Source organism: Plectropomus leopardus, chromosome 18, assembly GCF_026936395.1.
Source record: "Plectropomus leopardus strain MGB_pleo_1.0 chromosome 18, ASM2693639v1, whole genome shotgun sequence".
Lineage (NCBI taxonomy): Eukaryota > Metazoa > Chordata > Actinopteri > Perciformes > Serranidae > Plectropomus > Plectropomus leopardus.
The window spans coordinates 2,102,284-2,118,365 of record NC_142193.1 but is presented as its reverse complement, the minus strand read 5'-3'; the positions used below and the strand labels follow the sequence as shown (position 1 = coordinate 2,118,365).

At 37.8% G+C, this 16,082-nt stretch overlaps 1 protein-coding gene across 8 annotated transcripts in view; it reads right to left on the bottom strand.

Annotated features, from left to right (window-relative positions):
• LOC121957110 (syntaxin-binding protein 4) overlaps window positions 1-16,082 on the bottom strand; it is a 114,393-nt gene that overhangs the window by 49,497 nt on the left and 48,814 nt on the right. For all 8 annotated transcript variants that reach the window (XM_088069554.1, XM_088069555.1, XM_088069553.1 and 5 more), the window contains exons 3-6: window positions 12,828-12,923; window positions 4,360-4,429; window positions 4,173-4,247; window positions 945-1,024 (exon numbers count right to left, since the gene is read on the bottom strand). In XM_088069554.1, the coding sequence (XP_087925680.1) occupies window positions 945-1,024; window positions 4,173-4,247; window positions 4,360-4,429; window positions 12,828-12,923 (321 nt within the window). The remainder of the gene's footprint in view (window positions 1-944; window positions 1,025-4,172; window positions 4,248-4,359; window positions 4,430-12,827; window positions 12,924-16,082) is intronic.

Sequence of the window (16,082 nt, the reverse complement as noted above, 5' to 3'; positions counted from 1 at the left end):
AAAGCTTGTAGTGTTTGCCATCATGAAGTGTACTGGCAGTTTAAGACGGTAAACATCTTTAACTGCCAGGCTCCTGGCTCCTAGGACAGGAGCCAGGGTTTGAATTTCTTCACTAAGCTCTGTTTTTATAAAACCATTTTTTTCATTTCTCATGAATACCACTGAGTACAACAGTATGAATGCCCTTTAAGGAAGACAGCCTAAAAAAATGTATGCTGTTGTCCCCATATTTTAACCATGATTGCATCTCCCCTGTCTCTTTGATGACTGACCTTTCTCTTCACCTTCAAGCATGGCTGTTTGAAACAACCAAGACAATTTTGATTTCTAGCTTGGTTGGACAACAAATCACACCAACTATGTACCACATTATCTCAACTTGTCACCTCTGAGTGTAATCAGCGCCAACCAGAGTAACTCTTACAGTTTTCCCGTTTAATCATACTACAAATGTAACAGATTTAAGCTTAACATCAACAGAGAGGGCCTTGAGTCCATGTGGAGCTGATGTACCCTGATGCATCAACGCCTTTCCCTGCATGGAGCACACAAGACTGCTCACGTGCCGAAGCCATGTTTTAACAAATCTGTACCAGCTGGCTGCCTCCTTCCCAACTGAAACAGATGCTGGTAATTGTGTAATGGACAAGTGCACTTGTCATAAGCCATTTTTAAAGGCAGACTTACTCCATCTACCCTGCAGGCTGAGTACTCTTTCAAATATAGAAAGGGCTTGTTTTTTATAACAGAGGACTCTGTGATGATGCTGTTTCTGTGCTCTGTGACATTAAACAGAATTTGTAAAGGAGTGTAAACACAGAAATTCTGTTTCACATACATTAATATTGGCAAGACATCTGCCCACATTAAATTACAATCACTGCTTGTGAAAAATACATACTGTGTAATGTAGCATACGATGGACGAAACAGAGATTTGCCTACCTTGCTGTATGGGAGAGTTGCGTGTTGATCCTGTGCTGCCATTGGATCCATACTTCTCCAGTAACTCAGCAAATTCTCTCCTGTTAGGGCAAACCAAAAGAGAAACGTTATTGGGATGACCATTTATAGTTTGTTTATTTTTCTTAGGTTTCATTTTGCTTTAATTTTTTTGTCTTTGTGTGTCCCTGTCTTATGTAGGATTGAATCTGTGTATTTTGTTTTGGTTGTCATTTCTCCCAGAACATTTGGTCAAATGTTATGTGTATGTGTTTTGTTACTGATGCAGAAAAACATAAATAAACTACTTTTTTTATGTTAAGTTAGGAAACAATGCATCTTGTCATGAAAACTGGAAAACTGTTAATTGTGCTTCCTTAGTACACGTTATGTACATAAAAATAATAAGATAAGATCACTGGGCCACTGCATAATCAGTATCTGCTGTCAAAAATGAGCTGAAAGAGTTTAATAAAAATAAATACAATTATAACTTTGCTCATCTGAGCAGCACAGTTTCACAAGATGACAATATATACTGACTGAGTGCAGATGGTGTTTTTTCAGCTTCCGTTTTTTTTTGCCCTCATGTTTGCTATCATGTTGATATCATATTGTTGTGTTGTAGATTATCATCTACAACACAACAATACAATATCCTCTGTGGATGATGATTTGAATGTGCCGTATCTAAGCAGATTATGATCAGCGCTTACATTTTCTCCATGGAAAGTAAGGACACGATTTGTGCTTAGACAGCTCGAAAAGACGACCTCAGGACGCACCTCTTTCATAACCAGCAACACATGATCGGGTTAAAGGTGGTAGCAGGGCCGGCTCATTCATTTCACACTGAGGTGACTGGACAGGATCATAACAATGAGGAAGTCTTTATAGTCTGACTGACTTTCACAATAATTTTTTAAACATTTCCTCCTGGAATGCATTCCAATCTGTTAGATCTTAGAGCCTGTTTCCACCTGTACTTCAGTGATTTAAACACAAGTACACAGCCAAGATATGTTCATCATGCATCTCCAGCCAACCACTTGTGTTCAGATTTCATTACTGCCTTTGCCACTTTTGAGCTAAAAAGTCAAAGTATTTGCATAAACACTCATGCTACCTGCTCACTAGTCATGTAAATGTGTGTCTCTGCCACTGCAGATATCGCTGTCAGCAGAATCCAACATGTCTTTTTCCATAGGGCAAAGTGGTAGAGGGATCACACAACACTTCTAGTTCATTGTAAAATGGGCAAGTAGAGCGACAACAAATTCCATTTCATTTCAGAAATACATCAGAAATGTGTCACATTATAGAAGCTAAAGATGCTTTGACTGCTGTCCTATTGGGAGTGAAAAGCCATGCATGTTAATGGAAACGTGGCTAGAAAATACAAAATCCATGAGCCCATCTTGCTTCTAGTGAATTCTGTTGTGGTTTAAGTGGGTTAACCCCTTTCTTAACCGTTTTACTCCTGGATCTGCAACAGTTTTCTTGTGCTGTATACAGATGCCTTTCACTAGAATTTAAACCTCTGACACCTGAGAAACTTGTTTGATTTTATTATATATAACACAAGGAAACATTATAAAGGGAATGCAGAAATGTCCTGCAGACTGTAAAAAAATATTAGATATTATCAAAAAATGGGGGGGAAATGTCCAAAAGATATATTTACAGTTCTCTTAATTATGTAATTAAAATTATGTTACAGAAAAAAAAATGACCACTTTCTTGAAGTAATTTAATTGTTTTTTCTTTTTCCCCTTGTGCTAATTTTCAGGTAGTTTTCTGGTAACTTTCGTTAATTTCTTGCAATGTTTTTGGTTCATTTCTTGTCAGTTGCTCATCGCCCTCTCTTCATGTTTTTGAAAGGAATCCAGTTTTTATCAGGTATCAAAGAGCAGGTCTTATGCTGCGTTCACATGTAATCAGACAGATGTTAAACATCTTACAAACAGCTGGGAGAAACAAACATTAATTTTTAATAATTAATTTGCTATTTTTCTTGTAATGTTTGTAAATGTGTAGATTATCTATGTTCTCTCCTTGTGTGAGGGAGATATTTAACATTCGGTTGTAAATTCCACTGTAGAGGACAGCAAAAAATTCAAATATTTTAACTTTGAACAGCAATGCTGTCTACTGTTACCATGGCTGGTTTTCTTTACCAGCTTCTCCTAGTTTTACCATCATGCTCTAGTCCAAGCCCCCAGGAAGTGTGCCAGGCTGGAATTACAACATCCCTGTCTGTCACGCGATGTCGTGGAGCCCAGAAAGACTTTTTCCCACTGACTAATACTGGGAAAGAGACGACTAGTAAATCAGTGGATACATTTTTGTGAGCGTCAAAACGCCCTTGTTTCACATTCAAGATATAATCCATTCGGCTCGACAACATTTGTAAAGTCTAGAAGAGCCACAAGATTAAATTTTTCAAGCTAGTGAAGTGCTAAACCAGAAGTCAGTTGCTCTGCTGGTGGAAATAACCCACTCGGGCACACTCAGCCGCGCTTAGCTGTCGAAAGACTCTGGTGCGCATGCCATATGGGCCCGTTGACGCGGAAGATTCAGGTACTTTCATATCGCACAAATATTCATTTTTTGCTTTATACACTACTGAGCAGCTCTAATAAGAATTACCAAGGCCCCACCTCCATGGCTGTATCCAGATCTTCTTAATACATCTGTGCTCTTGTCCACTGAAACTATGTCCATTTTACCATCTACTGTCTCCCTGATTCCCTGTGAATGCAGCATTACTGAGGTTATGATAATAGGGAAGTGACTTGATTTTTTAAAATATTTTTTCTCTAATATTTAATGACTGTCCTAGCTAGGAGGCATGAGCTACTGCAAACTAGTTTTGACATGTTTTTGAAAGAAAGGCAAAATTTGTTGAGGGGGAAACACAGACAGACAGGATGGGAGAGAGATATAATCCCCCTCTCCTCCCTGCCATCCACTCTCCTCCCCTGCGGCTCCGGTGCTTGGGGACGGTAGTTAAAGCACAGAGCACAGATTAACACACAGGCTCATCTCATCAGGAGCACAGCCCGAGGTTAAGCTCCCTCCTTTCCTTTAGTCTGCTGTCATTCCAACAATGACAGTGGGAGAGGGGGGGCACCTCACCACTGACACCACTTTGTGAGAATCCTAGATCAACCAGAGAGCCAGTGTGTCACTGAATCACTGTCCTGTGTGGTAGAGGAAGACATTGCTTACTTTGCTTCCTCATCTCTGGCTATGAGAAGGCGCATGTGATTGGTCGCAGAGGCTGCTCTCAAGACGTCCACAGCTCTGTAAAGCAAAGACAGGCACAAAAACATATTAATATTATTGTTATAGTATTATCTCAGTCAGTCACGTGGTTAAACAAACTACAAGTGCAGTAAGACGTCAGTGTGTTTACCTTTCACTTGTGACTCCTACTAAACTGTCTCCATTCACCTCCAAAATCTGGTCTCCTGGCATCAGGTTTCCTGTCAGAGGTCAGAGAGAGGTCATGTGATCTTTAATCCCATAGTTCACAGTGGAGGTGACAGCCATAGATATAGAAACACAGATACAATGTTCCTGCTTTGACGTGCTTCTGCACAGGTGCCATATTGGGGAGGTCACGATCAGTACAGATGTTAAACAAATCCATGTGTATTGAGAGATGCAGATTTCACTACAAAATTGATTGTAACTCACTTAATTTTCCACTGATTTTCATGAAAATTGTTTTGTTATAAACATCAGAAAGTTAACAAGATAGCGGTTACTTGTCTAAATTAATTTTAGTTACTGGAGGTGATCTAATCAGCTCTATGACTAAACAGTAATATAGCCACAACACTGGGACATGCAGGCTCCAACTCTTTATTTTTTATTTTATTTATTTATTTGCTAGGGTACAACTTCTGTCTGCTAGAAACAAGCTGTAGAAGCTGATGCATCACATATAGAGATTATAGCTATTGCTAGTTTCCAACTCCCATCCCGAGTTAGGCTTTTAGTAAAGAAAAAGAAGGAAAAAAAGAAAAGAAAAAGAAAATATCAAGGTTACACACAACAGAGTGCATTCAATAAGAGCTGTGCTAAAAATAAGACAAAACGGTGAACGTTTACATCAAGATACATAGAAATACAACATACAGTTACAGTAAAAAAAATAAATAAAATAAAATAAAATAAAATAAAATAAAACAAAACAACAACAAATCAAAAGACATATCATTGTCTGAATAAGGAACATCCAGTGATGGAGTGGAACAAAGTACATTTATTCAAGTACAGTACTTTAATAAATTTTTTAGGTACTGGCACTTTACTGTATTCAGAGGTCAATTAGATAAACATGAATTAAGACTTATAGGTATATTTACTTTTTCAAGGCAATCTGTTTCCAAGATTATTTTAAATGAGATCAACTTTACAGTGTATAGTGACAATGAGAGAAAATCACTGCCACACTGAAGCCAAATATGCAAACGAGCTCAAGCCTCCCTCAAGATTAACACTCGTGAGAGGCATGGCGGAGTCTGCGAACAGGAGGGGGTTCTGATTATCTTTGTGCTGACATGGCAGTAGTTAGGGAAGAGAGAGTGGAGGTTATAGCTACACAGTATAAGCACTTGGTTAATCTTGCTGATGATGCTACTAAATACTGTGTTAGATTTATACCCTATAAATGAGTCAATTCTCTCCAGTGACTCCACCCAACTATAGTCCACTGCTACAGTACCCACACTGCAACACCAGTTGCTGCCTCCACTTTATAAGATGCAGTAAAATTATAGAATAAAGTGTTGGAATTCTTTATAATAATGCATTCAACTCTACGATCTGCAACAAGTAAAATTATTTGATGTATTGATAAGAAAAAGTATGTAGTAGGAGTTTTTATAGATCTGCAAAAAGCTTTTGATACCATAAACCATGGCGTACTTATCAAAAAACTGGACAGATATGGTATAAGAGGGGTTGTGTTGGACTGGGTCAAAAACTGTATGAAATACACGTAGCAGTTTGTGTAAATGGGTGTTTAAACATCAGAATTCCTTGACATAACTGTTGGGGTCCCACAAGGGTCAGTATTAGGTCAAAAAATGTTTGCTCAGGGGAAAATCTGCTGCAGCTTTTGGAGGACATCACAACAGAATTAATTACAACAGTGTAACAGCATAAGCAAGTTATCATTGAATCTGAACAAATTCAAATTTATGTTTGAAAACTGCAGTATAGACACAAAAGTAAAGTTGATGATCGATAATGTTAATGTGGAAAGGGTATATGAAAACAAATTTCTGGTTGTGATTTTAGACCACAAAATCTGCCGAAACCTCAGATCAATTATGTAAGAACAAAGCTGGCAAAGATCATTGCCATTCTGGGGAAAACAAGACACAAACTGAACCACAAATCACTGCACATTTTGTATTCATCTCTTGTACTACCATATCTGAATTACTGTGTGGAAGTTAGGGGTATCACTTGCAAAAGCACCTTGCAACCAGTGTTCATACTTCAACAGAGAGCAATCAGGATAGCACGTATGTAGGATACAAGCACACCAGCACTCTGTTTTGAAAGTCACATGTATTAAAATTCATAGACCTGCAATTACAACTGCAATTATCATGTTTAGAACAAGGTATTCTGGGTACTTCCGGACAACATTCAATAAATGTTTTGTGTCAGGGAAATTGGGTTTCAATTTAAGAGGAGAATTTAATTTAAAAAAAAAAAAAAATGTGTTCGTACAACTGAAAAGAGTCTGTGTATTTCAGTGTATGTGGTGGACTTGTGGAATGGGTTGGGTGATGGGTTGAAACAAAGCACAAACATCAATCAATTACAAGAAAATATACAAAAAAGAGGTTTTTGGGAGGTATGTGGATGAGGAAAGGGGTGTTTCTATTTATTTTGTAACACAGGATATTTGGATTGTAAACAAACCTGGGATAGTTATTTATTTATTTAACTTGGTTGTAAACAAAACTGGGGATGGTTGTTTGTACACTAGTTGTAAATACATTTGGGAATTTGTTGACATAATATAGGAGGAGAAAAAAAAGTGAGAAAAGGGTAGGGCTATATGAGTTTTACTTCCACCTACTCCTTTTCAGACATTACTTTTTTGTTTGCTTGTTTGTTTGTTCATAATATGTTTTAATTTTTGGTTTGAAATAAAGTCATTCATTCATTCAAGTCCAAAACCTCACGAGTAAAATGATGTACCAGATCCCAGAGGTCTACAGTCACACCCTCAGCTCTGAGCTCCTGTTGAATCTGTGATGGTGGGATGTCTGGCTCACAGTCACCTGACACGTCACGTCCTTTAGAAACAAACCTCCTCTACCTCCCGTCTCACTCCTCCTCTTTTTGGACCAATAGTATCAGACTTTGAAGGAAAGGATTAAAGCTCTGCGTAACCGACTTGTGTTCACTGCAGATCCTCTGAAAGTACAGAGTGTAATGTGGTTCAGTGGCTATGTGTCATCTATCTACTGTTTACATGCCGCAGGGCAAAGCCCAAGTAAATGACGATGCCTCATCATATGATTTGTTTGTCCTTTTAAGGGCTTGATTTATCCCACTGTCTCATTTAATGCAAAATCTAAACAAATAAAAACACTCAAAGATATTTTGCAAATAAATTCCACAAATTAAAAAAAATCTGCATATACATTAAATTAATTTACACACAAATGAATACCATTAGTGAATGTCTTTTAAACATTAAAACAATTTCAAACAGGCATGTGTGAATCCAGTTTTTATCTATGAGTGGGAAAGAAGCTACATTTAGAGAAGATGGTGCTCTGTTGTTCTGCCTGAATGTAAAGAGAAGACTCACAGATAAAGCTGTGAGGATTTTTGAGGACAAACAGTTCTCTGTTTTTCCCCAAAATATGTGCCCTATATCCATCGCCCAATGTGGTGCGTGTTTTATTCATGTTTTCATCCTCACATGAGAGAAGCTCTAAAAATACTTTCAGAGGTCATCAGTCTGACAGGACGTCCACTGCGTCTTTGAGTCTGTTGAAACCTGCTGTCATCATGTATGTGAGAGATCAGATCACAGGTGGACAACTCTGAGTCTGTCTGTTCACACCTGGCAATAAAATAATATCAATGGTTAAAATTAACCCTTAGTGACAGCTTGGCACATTTTACAGGTTTTTCATTCTTTCATTCTTTCATTTTTTAAAATAATTTTGGCTGTGTTCTTGCATATGGCATACATTTTGGCAAAATTGTTCATTTTTTGGAACATTACCCAACAGTTCTGAATGGATTTAACAACTGAATCAAGCTGTTTTAGTGTCGCTGTGAGTTTGTTTGGACAGTTTAACAGCTGCTGCTGTGTTAGCTTCTGCTAACCTGACAAATATATATATAAATATATACTGACCAGTCACCTGCTTTGGAGAGGAGACTCCATGGACGTCCCTCAGTGCTGACAGTTGAGTCAGATAAGTAAGGAAGTCAGCTGAGAAGGCCGCTCTAACATTTCAGTATTGCTTATTACTTAACTCAAGTCATCCTTAAGCTGCTCTTCACAAAAAGACACACAAGGGGATATTTATGACAGATTTGCAGATAGGTTGACAGATAGGTGTGAAATGGTCTGACCGTATTTGTCCTTGTGCAAGGTTTTGTGCAAGTTAAGCTTACTCCACCATAATTTATGTATTTGACTTCATTTCATATGTATTTTGACCCTTTTAAATCTAAGGTAAGTGGTTTTTTTTTTAAATTTATTTTAAATTAATATTAATAAAATTAATTTAGTAATATTAATATTCATATTTTACTGCCCATTGCCTTGGCAACTGAAGAAGAATTGAGCAAAAATTTGCAAAAAAAGAATTTGTATCAGTTTACATGTACAGTACGTTACCTGAAAATTAGCAAGAAAAAAATGATAATAAAAAATAAAGAAGGCTGTAACCTAATTCTAAATGTATAATCATAAATATATTTTTCTAGACATCTTCCCCCTTTCTAGGTATTTTTTATAACAATTTTCCCTTTCCCTCTCTTTTTTTAAAAAACAGTTATTAGGTTGTTGTTTTTTTCACCTTTTATCAATTGCTTGGTCCTTGCCTTTTTTATTAGAATTTTGAAAAAAATCAAACCACTTTGCTTAGTTTTTGAAGGTTTGTTTGTGAAAGGCATCTGAATGTAACTCAAGGAAACTGATGCCGATCCAGGTTTCAAAGGGTTAAGGCCTTCCTGTAAAATATGACGAGAAGGGGCTTTATCCAACAAGCTGCTGCCTATGATTTATTACCACTGACTGACCAAAAACCTGCATTAAAAGATTAAAATAAAGAAAAAGTTACTTTACCAAAGATCTTCACGCACAACCACAACAGCAGACAAAAGAGCTGCACACAACAACCTAATTTTACCTCTCTGTTTTTCTGCAGATTTTTTCCTGACTTTTAATGTTTGACAGCAGCTTCAGGCCCGTATGATATGATTGAAGCAGCCGGTAATTAAGTATTAGCCTGTTTTTATCTTTTCGGGCCCTGTGTCGGACCCCATAGCGCCAATCGTGTCAAAGAGCATGTCCCAGCCTCTTTTTAATAGCCTTGTGTGAATACAGACACCAGCCATTTGCTGATGTGGAGAATTACAGCATTTCTTCTCACACAGGCGCAGAACATACGTCGGGTAGTTGCCATGGTCCGTTTAAAAGCAACACACAGATGACATGAGGCAGCGCAAAAGTCAGTGTTCAACACTGACTTAGTTCTTTGATGTTGGTTTGATGTGTCTGGGCCTCTGGCCTTCCAAGTACATAAATATAAATGGGAAATTTCGATGGTATCTGAGTTGCCAAGTTGTGGCGTTTGCAAGATGTTTCAGGGCAGCAGAAATGGTGGAAAGCATGGAAACAGTGTCACCAATTGACGTTACAAAATTTTATATATTTGGTTATTTTGTTCCTAGTAGCTATCATTTACTGTTAGCAGTTGCACATTTTAGTATCTGCATCTATTAGCTATAGCAAATAAGCAAACTTTGAACTCTAAAGCATGTCAGGTCAGCGTCATTAATGCATAAACATGGTGGGCAAAAGTCATGTTTGGTCAATGGGAAGAAAAGCTTTTTTAATTAATTTATGAGTTAAATATCAATTTTTGATCACATGTAAAGTGCAATTTGGTATTAATGTTAACTGTTGTTAATGTAGAGTCACCGAGACTAAATGTAAAAAAATATATACAAATATATTATATAAAATATATAAAAAATTAAATAATATATAAAAATATAAATACACTGGAAACAGCTATCAATGGCTTGTTTAAACACTTTAGCATTAAAATGCAACCTATCTTCTTTGTAGCTTCCATGTTGTTCCCACTTTACAAATTCAAAGCTCATGAACACAACCAAGTCGCAAGTACAACGAACTCCGACCTTCTGACATCACATGACTGCATTAGTCACTGATCTTTGTGTTGAGCTGATGACATCAGGCTACTTATTCAATATTTCCTCACATACAGCCTGCTTCTTGCAGGTGAATATACACCCGCAGTCCCAAAAGTGTCTTCTCTTATATATATAAATATTTGTGTTTCAGCTCAAGTGCTCCCCAGACACACTCGACATGACTCCAAACAGTCTGGCGTCAGATTTCATTTAGCAACACTTAATGCAAATCTGAGGAACTACAGCTGAGCTCATTTACATCTGCAGGCTTCATTAATAAGAAATGCCACACCTTTTGCAACAAGCTCAGTAAATATTCTCCAAAGAGAATTTGCAAATGACACAGGAGATACTGGTACCAAGAAACATCAACGACACCTTGTTTTCCTGGCTGATCTATGACACACTCTATGATCGTGTTAATGACTCTTCACTCTGAATTAACTTATAGACCTTTAAGTAAATATGCTGTGTTTGAAATTCAAGAAGAGGAGAGAGACAGTCTTTTTGGTCAAGGACGATGGACATCAGATATCCGAAACCTGCTCAGACTCCAAATCAGTCAGCTCCAAAATCCATTCATGGTTCTCACCTAATCTGATGTGTAAATCTGATCTGTAAATTAGCCAAAGTAACCTCTTCAGTATGTTCATACAGAGACAGGAGACTTCAACAGCACATGCAGATCCTTTGATGGGTGCTATGTGGACAATCACATGTAGAGTTTAAAGGTTCTTCCTTTATATTTAGAAGCAGAACAACGACCCAAAATAAAATATAATGGTCCACTGTCGACTTGTAAATCTGAATTTTCTGGTTCCATTAAAAGGACAAGAAAGACAATTTACTTAATTCAAGGCTTCAAAACCTCTCTGCAAGGAACTATCCTGCTGACAATACACTGTGGTCATGTTTTTAGGCTAAAGACCTGTCCAAAATCTTATGCTGTAACAACGAGATGAAAATCATGCTAGTAACTTTTCATAATCCCATAAATCATCCGCTTGAAAAGACAGTTTTATTTGTCTGTGTAAAGATGACCAGACAAAAAAAGTGACATGGTGACAGATTTTATTATTAAAGTCTGAATGACCCTTTACTCTGTGAATTAGCTAAAAAAGCTTTAGGAACCTTTAGGATTTGAGGATGACAATAAGCTTTAATAGGAGCAGGTAAACACTGATGGCTGTCAGTCATCAACCACTGAGCCAAACACTGAAATTTAAAAGTCCCCTGAAAGCCCTTTCTGACTGAAAGCCCTAAAAGCAAACTTCTCCCCAAAACCATCAACGCCACCCCTCCACACAGACATCAGGGTGCTAATGGCATTGATTTTGTACTTACAAAGTAACAGATTATATGTCATCGTCTCAATCCAGACAATTGTACTATAATGCAGACAGTTTCCTCATAGGGTTGGACTGTTTGGATAATAAATATCTTTGTGTTGTTGTCTCCTGCCCCAACAACAATAGTGTCCATCACAATGTTTTGTTGTGGACATTCTCACAGGCTGATTCAGTAGAAATCGCCCAACCTAATCTTAAGTGTACCGATTGTGAAGCTGCTGAGGTTAAAAAATGGAGAGAAAATGAGAATTTCCACTTTGCAGGTCTGTGTCTACACCACCCAGTCACATTACAGTTTACATCCATGTCTGTCCTCATATGTTGCCATGGCACATGTCAGCTCTGCAAATATGGATGTGGCTGCAAAGAAGCTACATTTTCTTCTTTGGATGCTTCACACACATCTTTGACCTAGAAGCATAGAAGATCTCTAAAGTAAGTACAGTCTCAAGATGAGCACCCACAATTAGTGTCACCAGTTCAGTCTCTGACTGAATGTCTTCCCTTTTGCATGAATCATACATTTCATCCAATAGCATGTTGAGATCGCAGTGACTGTGACCTTTTAAACCAACAAATTCATACCAATTCATTGTTTCAATGAAGTCCAAATGGTTGCTGATGCCAAATATCAAGAAAGTCCCTCAAAATGTTTCTGAGATACTGCATTTATGAAACTGGGATGGATGGACTGATAACCCAAGAACTTAATGCCTTTAGTCACAACAGTCACGGAGTAGGCTTAAAAACGTTCTGTGTGTCAGTTAAGTTCAGAATGGATCATTTTGTGTGTCTTGAGCTTTTTTTTGACACTTCAGTGTTACAGAGTGTCGGAACATTGTGTGGACTGCAGCTCTAACAAATTACAGTGCATTATGAAATCAGCAAGAAAGATCTTCAGAATCAGACAAAGCATGGGCAGTAAGGACGGAATTTTATCTTGGACGCAGCACCCAGAGCTCATGATGTACACCTACTGCCTCTATATGTTTTATGGCACTTCTGTCCTCTTTGGATAATCATAATGTTTGTGGTAAGGTAATGACAAGACGTTATGACAAGATAATGTTGCATCGAAGAATACAGTGCTTACCATCACTTGATGCAAGGCCACCTGGTAAAATCCGTTTGACGTAGACTCCAAACTCTTCTCCAGTTAGCTCTTTCACTCCGCCAATCACTTTAATTCCTGATGGGAGAAGAAAAATCAAGTCTTCATTTTGCTCTAATTTTTTAAATCCACCAAAGATATCAACACAGTAACAAGACAGAGTAATGATATTCTTCTGGCTTCAATGTATTTAGGATTTGCACTTGTATGGTGCCTTACAGTCTTTCGAGCACTTTCACAATACATGTCTTATTCACCCAGTGGCCAAGGCTACCATACAATGCACCAGCTGCTGCTCAGCTTAAACATTCACATGCACTAACACACAGATGGCATGGCCAACAGGAGCAATTTAGGGTTCGGTAACTTGCCCAAGTATACTTCAACATGCAGACTGAAAGAGCCAGGGATTGAACGGCTAAACTTTTTTTCTATTAGGCAACAACCCCTTTTATCTACCTCCTGAGCCACAGCTGCCCAGAATTTTTCCTTTTAAGTTTAGGAGATTTTTGTGATAATACATCTTCTGGCTCTTGACTACAAAGCAGGAAAAATACAATGATCGACTTACTATCCACGTGTCTTTCAAATAATATCCCAATGTAGAGTTTTCCTGTCTCTGACAGAATGTTCTGAGCCATTGTACCACCAGGACAGAATAACATTCTCAGGACAAGCAAGTGTTCTCCGCAGATTTAACATGTCATTGTGTAAGATTCACTAAGAGCTCAGGTCGATTCCTTCGACCTGTAAGTAACCATATCACTATTTCAGGTTCTTCAGCAAAATGCTCCAAAAAGGACAAATGCTAATACAGTAGATGGATGAATAATAATAACTTGGTACAGATGGGATTTTAAATATTGTGATCTCAGGGGAGTCAGGGGAAGGTCATTTGTCAGCAGCTGCTATTTTATCAGCATGCTGCTGACAGAGGAGGAATGGGAGGGTCAAATAAGTCAGCTTTCCAGTCCTACTTTGATTTTAAGAAGCACAAATGTTTTCATTCACTGCAGACTGTGGCAACAACTGGCAAAGGTCAGCCTATCCAATCTAAGGCTGATCTTGTTCAGTGTTCTTTAACCTACAAAAACTAATATAGCAGATTTAGAATATAATCCAAGTCATCATGAGGAACAAGTAATTTGTGTATAACCTACATAATTGGGACAGTTGGGACCAATGCAATGATAGATATACATATGGACTGCTCTTGTTTCACACTTTTCTAGTGTTTTGACCAGTCAAAGCGCTTTCACACTACATGTCACATTCACCCATTCACACACTGGTGGCTGAGGCTACTCTGATGATGCAGCATCGGAAACAATTTGGGGTTCAGTATCTTGCTCAAGTATATGCCCAACTTCGACATGCTGCCCTCCATGTAGCTCCATGTAGCGGATCCAACCGCCAACCGTTCAATTAGAGGACGACCCGCTCTACCTCTGAGCTACAGCTGCCCCCTTATGTATATGGATATATACACATACAGAGCTGTCTCAGGAGGCAAGTTGGGTTGGTGGATCAGTAAAACAACACAGGACTTTCCACCAGGAGAACAGTGTTTGTGTCCTGCATGAAACCAAGTGAGAGTTGCGTTATTTTACGGTTTATGTACTCAACTTAAGGTTGACGATGCTCAACCATGAATCTTTTCTTAAACCTAACCTATTTAAACATTACTTTCCTAAACCTTGAGTTAGTATGTAACTTTATGTTAAGTACATAATGTGACGATGCTGAACGATGATACTTTTCCTGAACCTATCCTATATAATTTTACTTTCCCATAGCCTCACATACCAAACTTTACTTTAAGTTTATAACTTTATGTTAAGTGTGTAACTTTACCTTTGGTTTATAACCTTACATTAAATAGATAACTTTACATTAAGTATGCAACTTTGATTTAAATATGTCACGTGACAATGCCCAACCATGATTCTTTTCCTAAAACCAACCTATGTAATTTTCTCCCAAATCTTACCTACTAGACTTAATGTTACATATGTAACTTTACGTTGAGTACATAACTTTGTGTGAGGTACATTAGGTGACCATGCTAAAAAATTAGTCTTTTTCTTAACCTAACCTATGTAACTTTACTTTCCTTAAACCTTACCAACCAAACTTTACATTAAGTACATAACTCTAATTTAGGAATATGACTTTACCTTAAGTAAATTACTTAATTACTTTATGTTCAGTACTTCACTTTGGTAATATAATTTTACAGTAAGTACGTAACGTTACCTTAAAGTGCATAATGATGCCCAACCATGATTCTTTTCCTATACCTACCCTATGTAACTTGAATTTCCTAAACCTTACCCACCAAACTTGACCTTAAGTGCATCACTTACATTAATCAAATAGCACAATGTCTCAAACCATGATTTTTTTCCCTGAACATAATCTACAGGGAGGAGCACTAAATTCTTGGGGCTTCACTTTGTCAGATATCATACGAACTGTTGTGTGAGGAAATGTTGCCATTCTACTAACATGTTCCATCTATGTGCTTGAAGTGACATTGAAGTGACTGAAGCCTTACTGGAAAAGTCTCCCCAATTTAACCAGAGGATCAAGGCTTCCTCAGTATAAGGCTGCTGTTGGCCTGTTACCACAAAGAACAAAATGGTAACACTAATTGGGTCTGGAGCGAAGTGGCGCATGTTAATTATCGCCTGTTGGAAAAATGGGGTTAGAAAGTTCCTTGTCTCAGTCCTCCCTCCTTTCTTCCTCTTCTCTGAGGAAAACACTCTCTTGTTCTTTTGTTGAGCCTCAAAGCAATCTCCTCCCCCCGCCTATCATCAGATAAGAAAAACATCATACTAATACATAAGCAGCTGGAGCAAATATAAAAGACATGCCTCTCTCTCTCTCTCCTCTTCAGCTTCACATTTTGTTTCCAAATCATTATTTTTCACTGCTCAAAATGCATCAAGGGCATGTTTGCTTCCCAAGGATTAAATGTTCCAACACTTTTAGACCTTGTTAAGATCACAAAATGCAATGTGATGAAAAGGCACAATTGCTTCTAAAAATGTTTTATAATACCCAAGATGATACAAGAAAATAAAAAATACCATGTTTATTGAACATCACAATGTCGTTCATTTCTCAGACTGAAAAACACAGGAAAGAGCTCCTTTAAAGCCAACTCTGCAGGCAAAATCAGCTGTCACAGAAATGATGTTCACTGAACACTGTGTCCCATCAACACACGATACA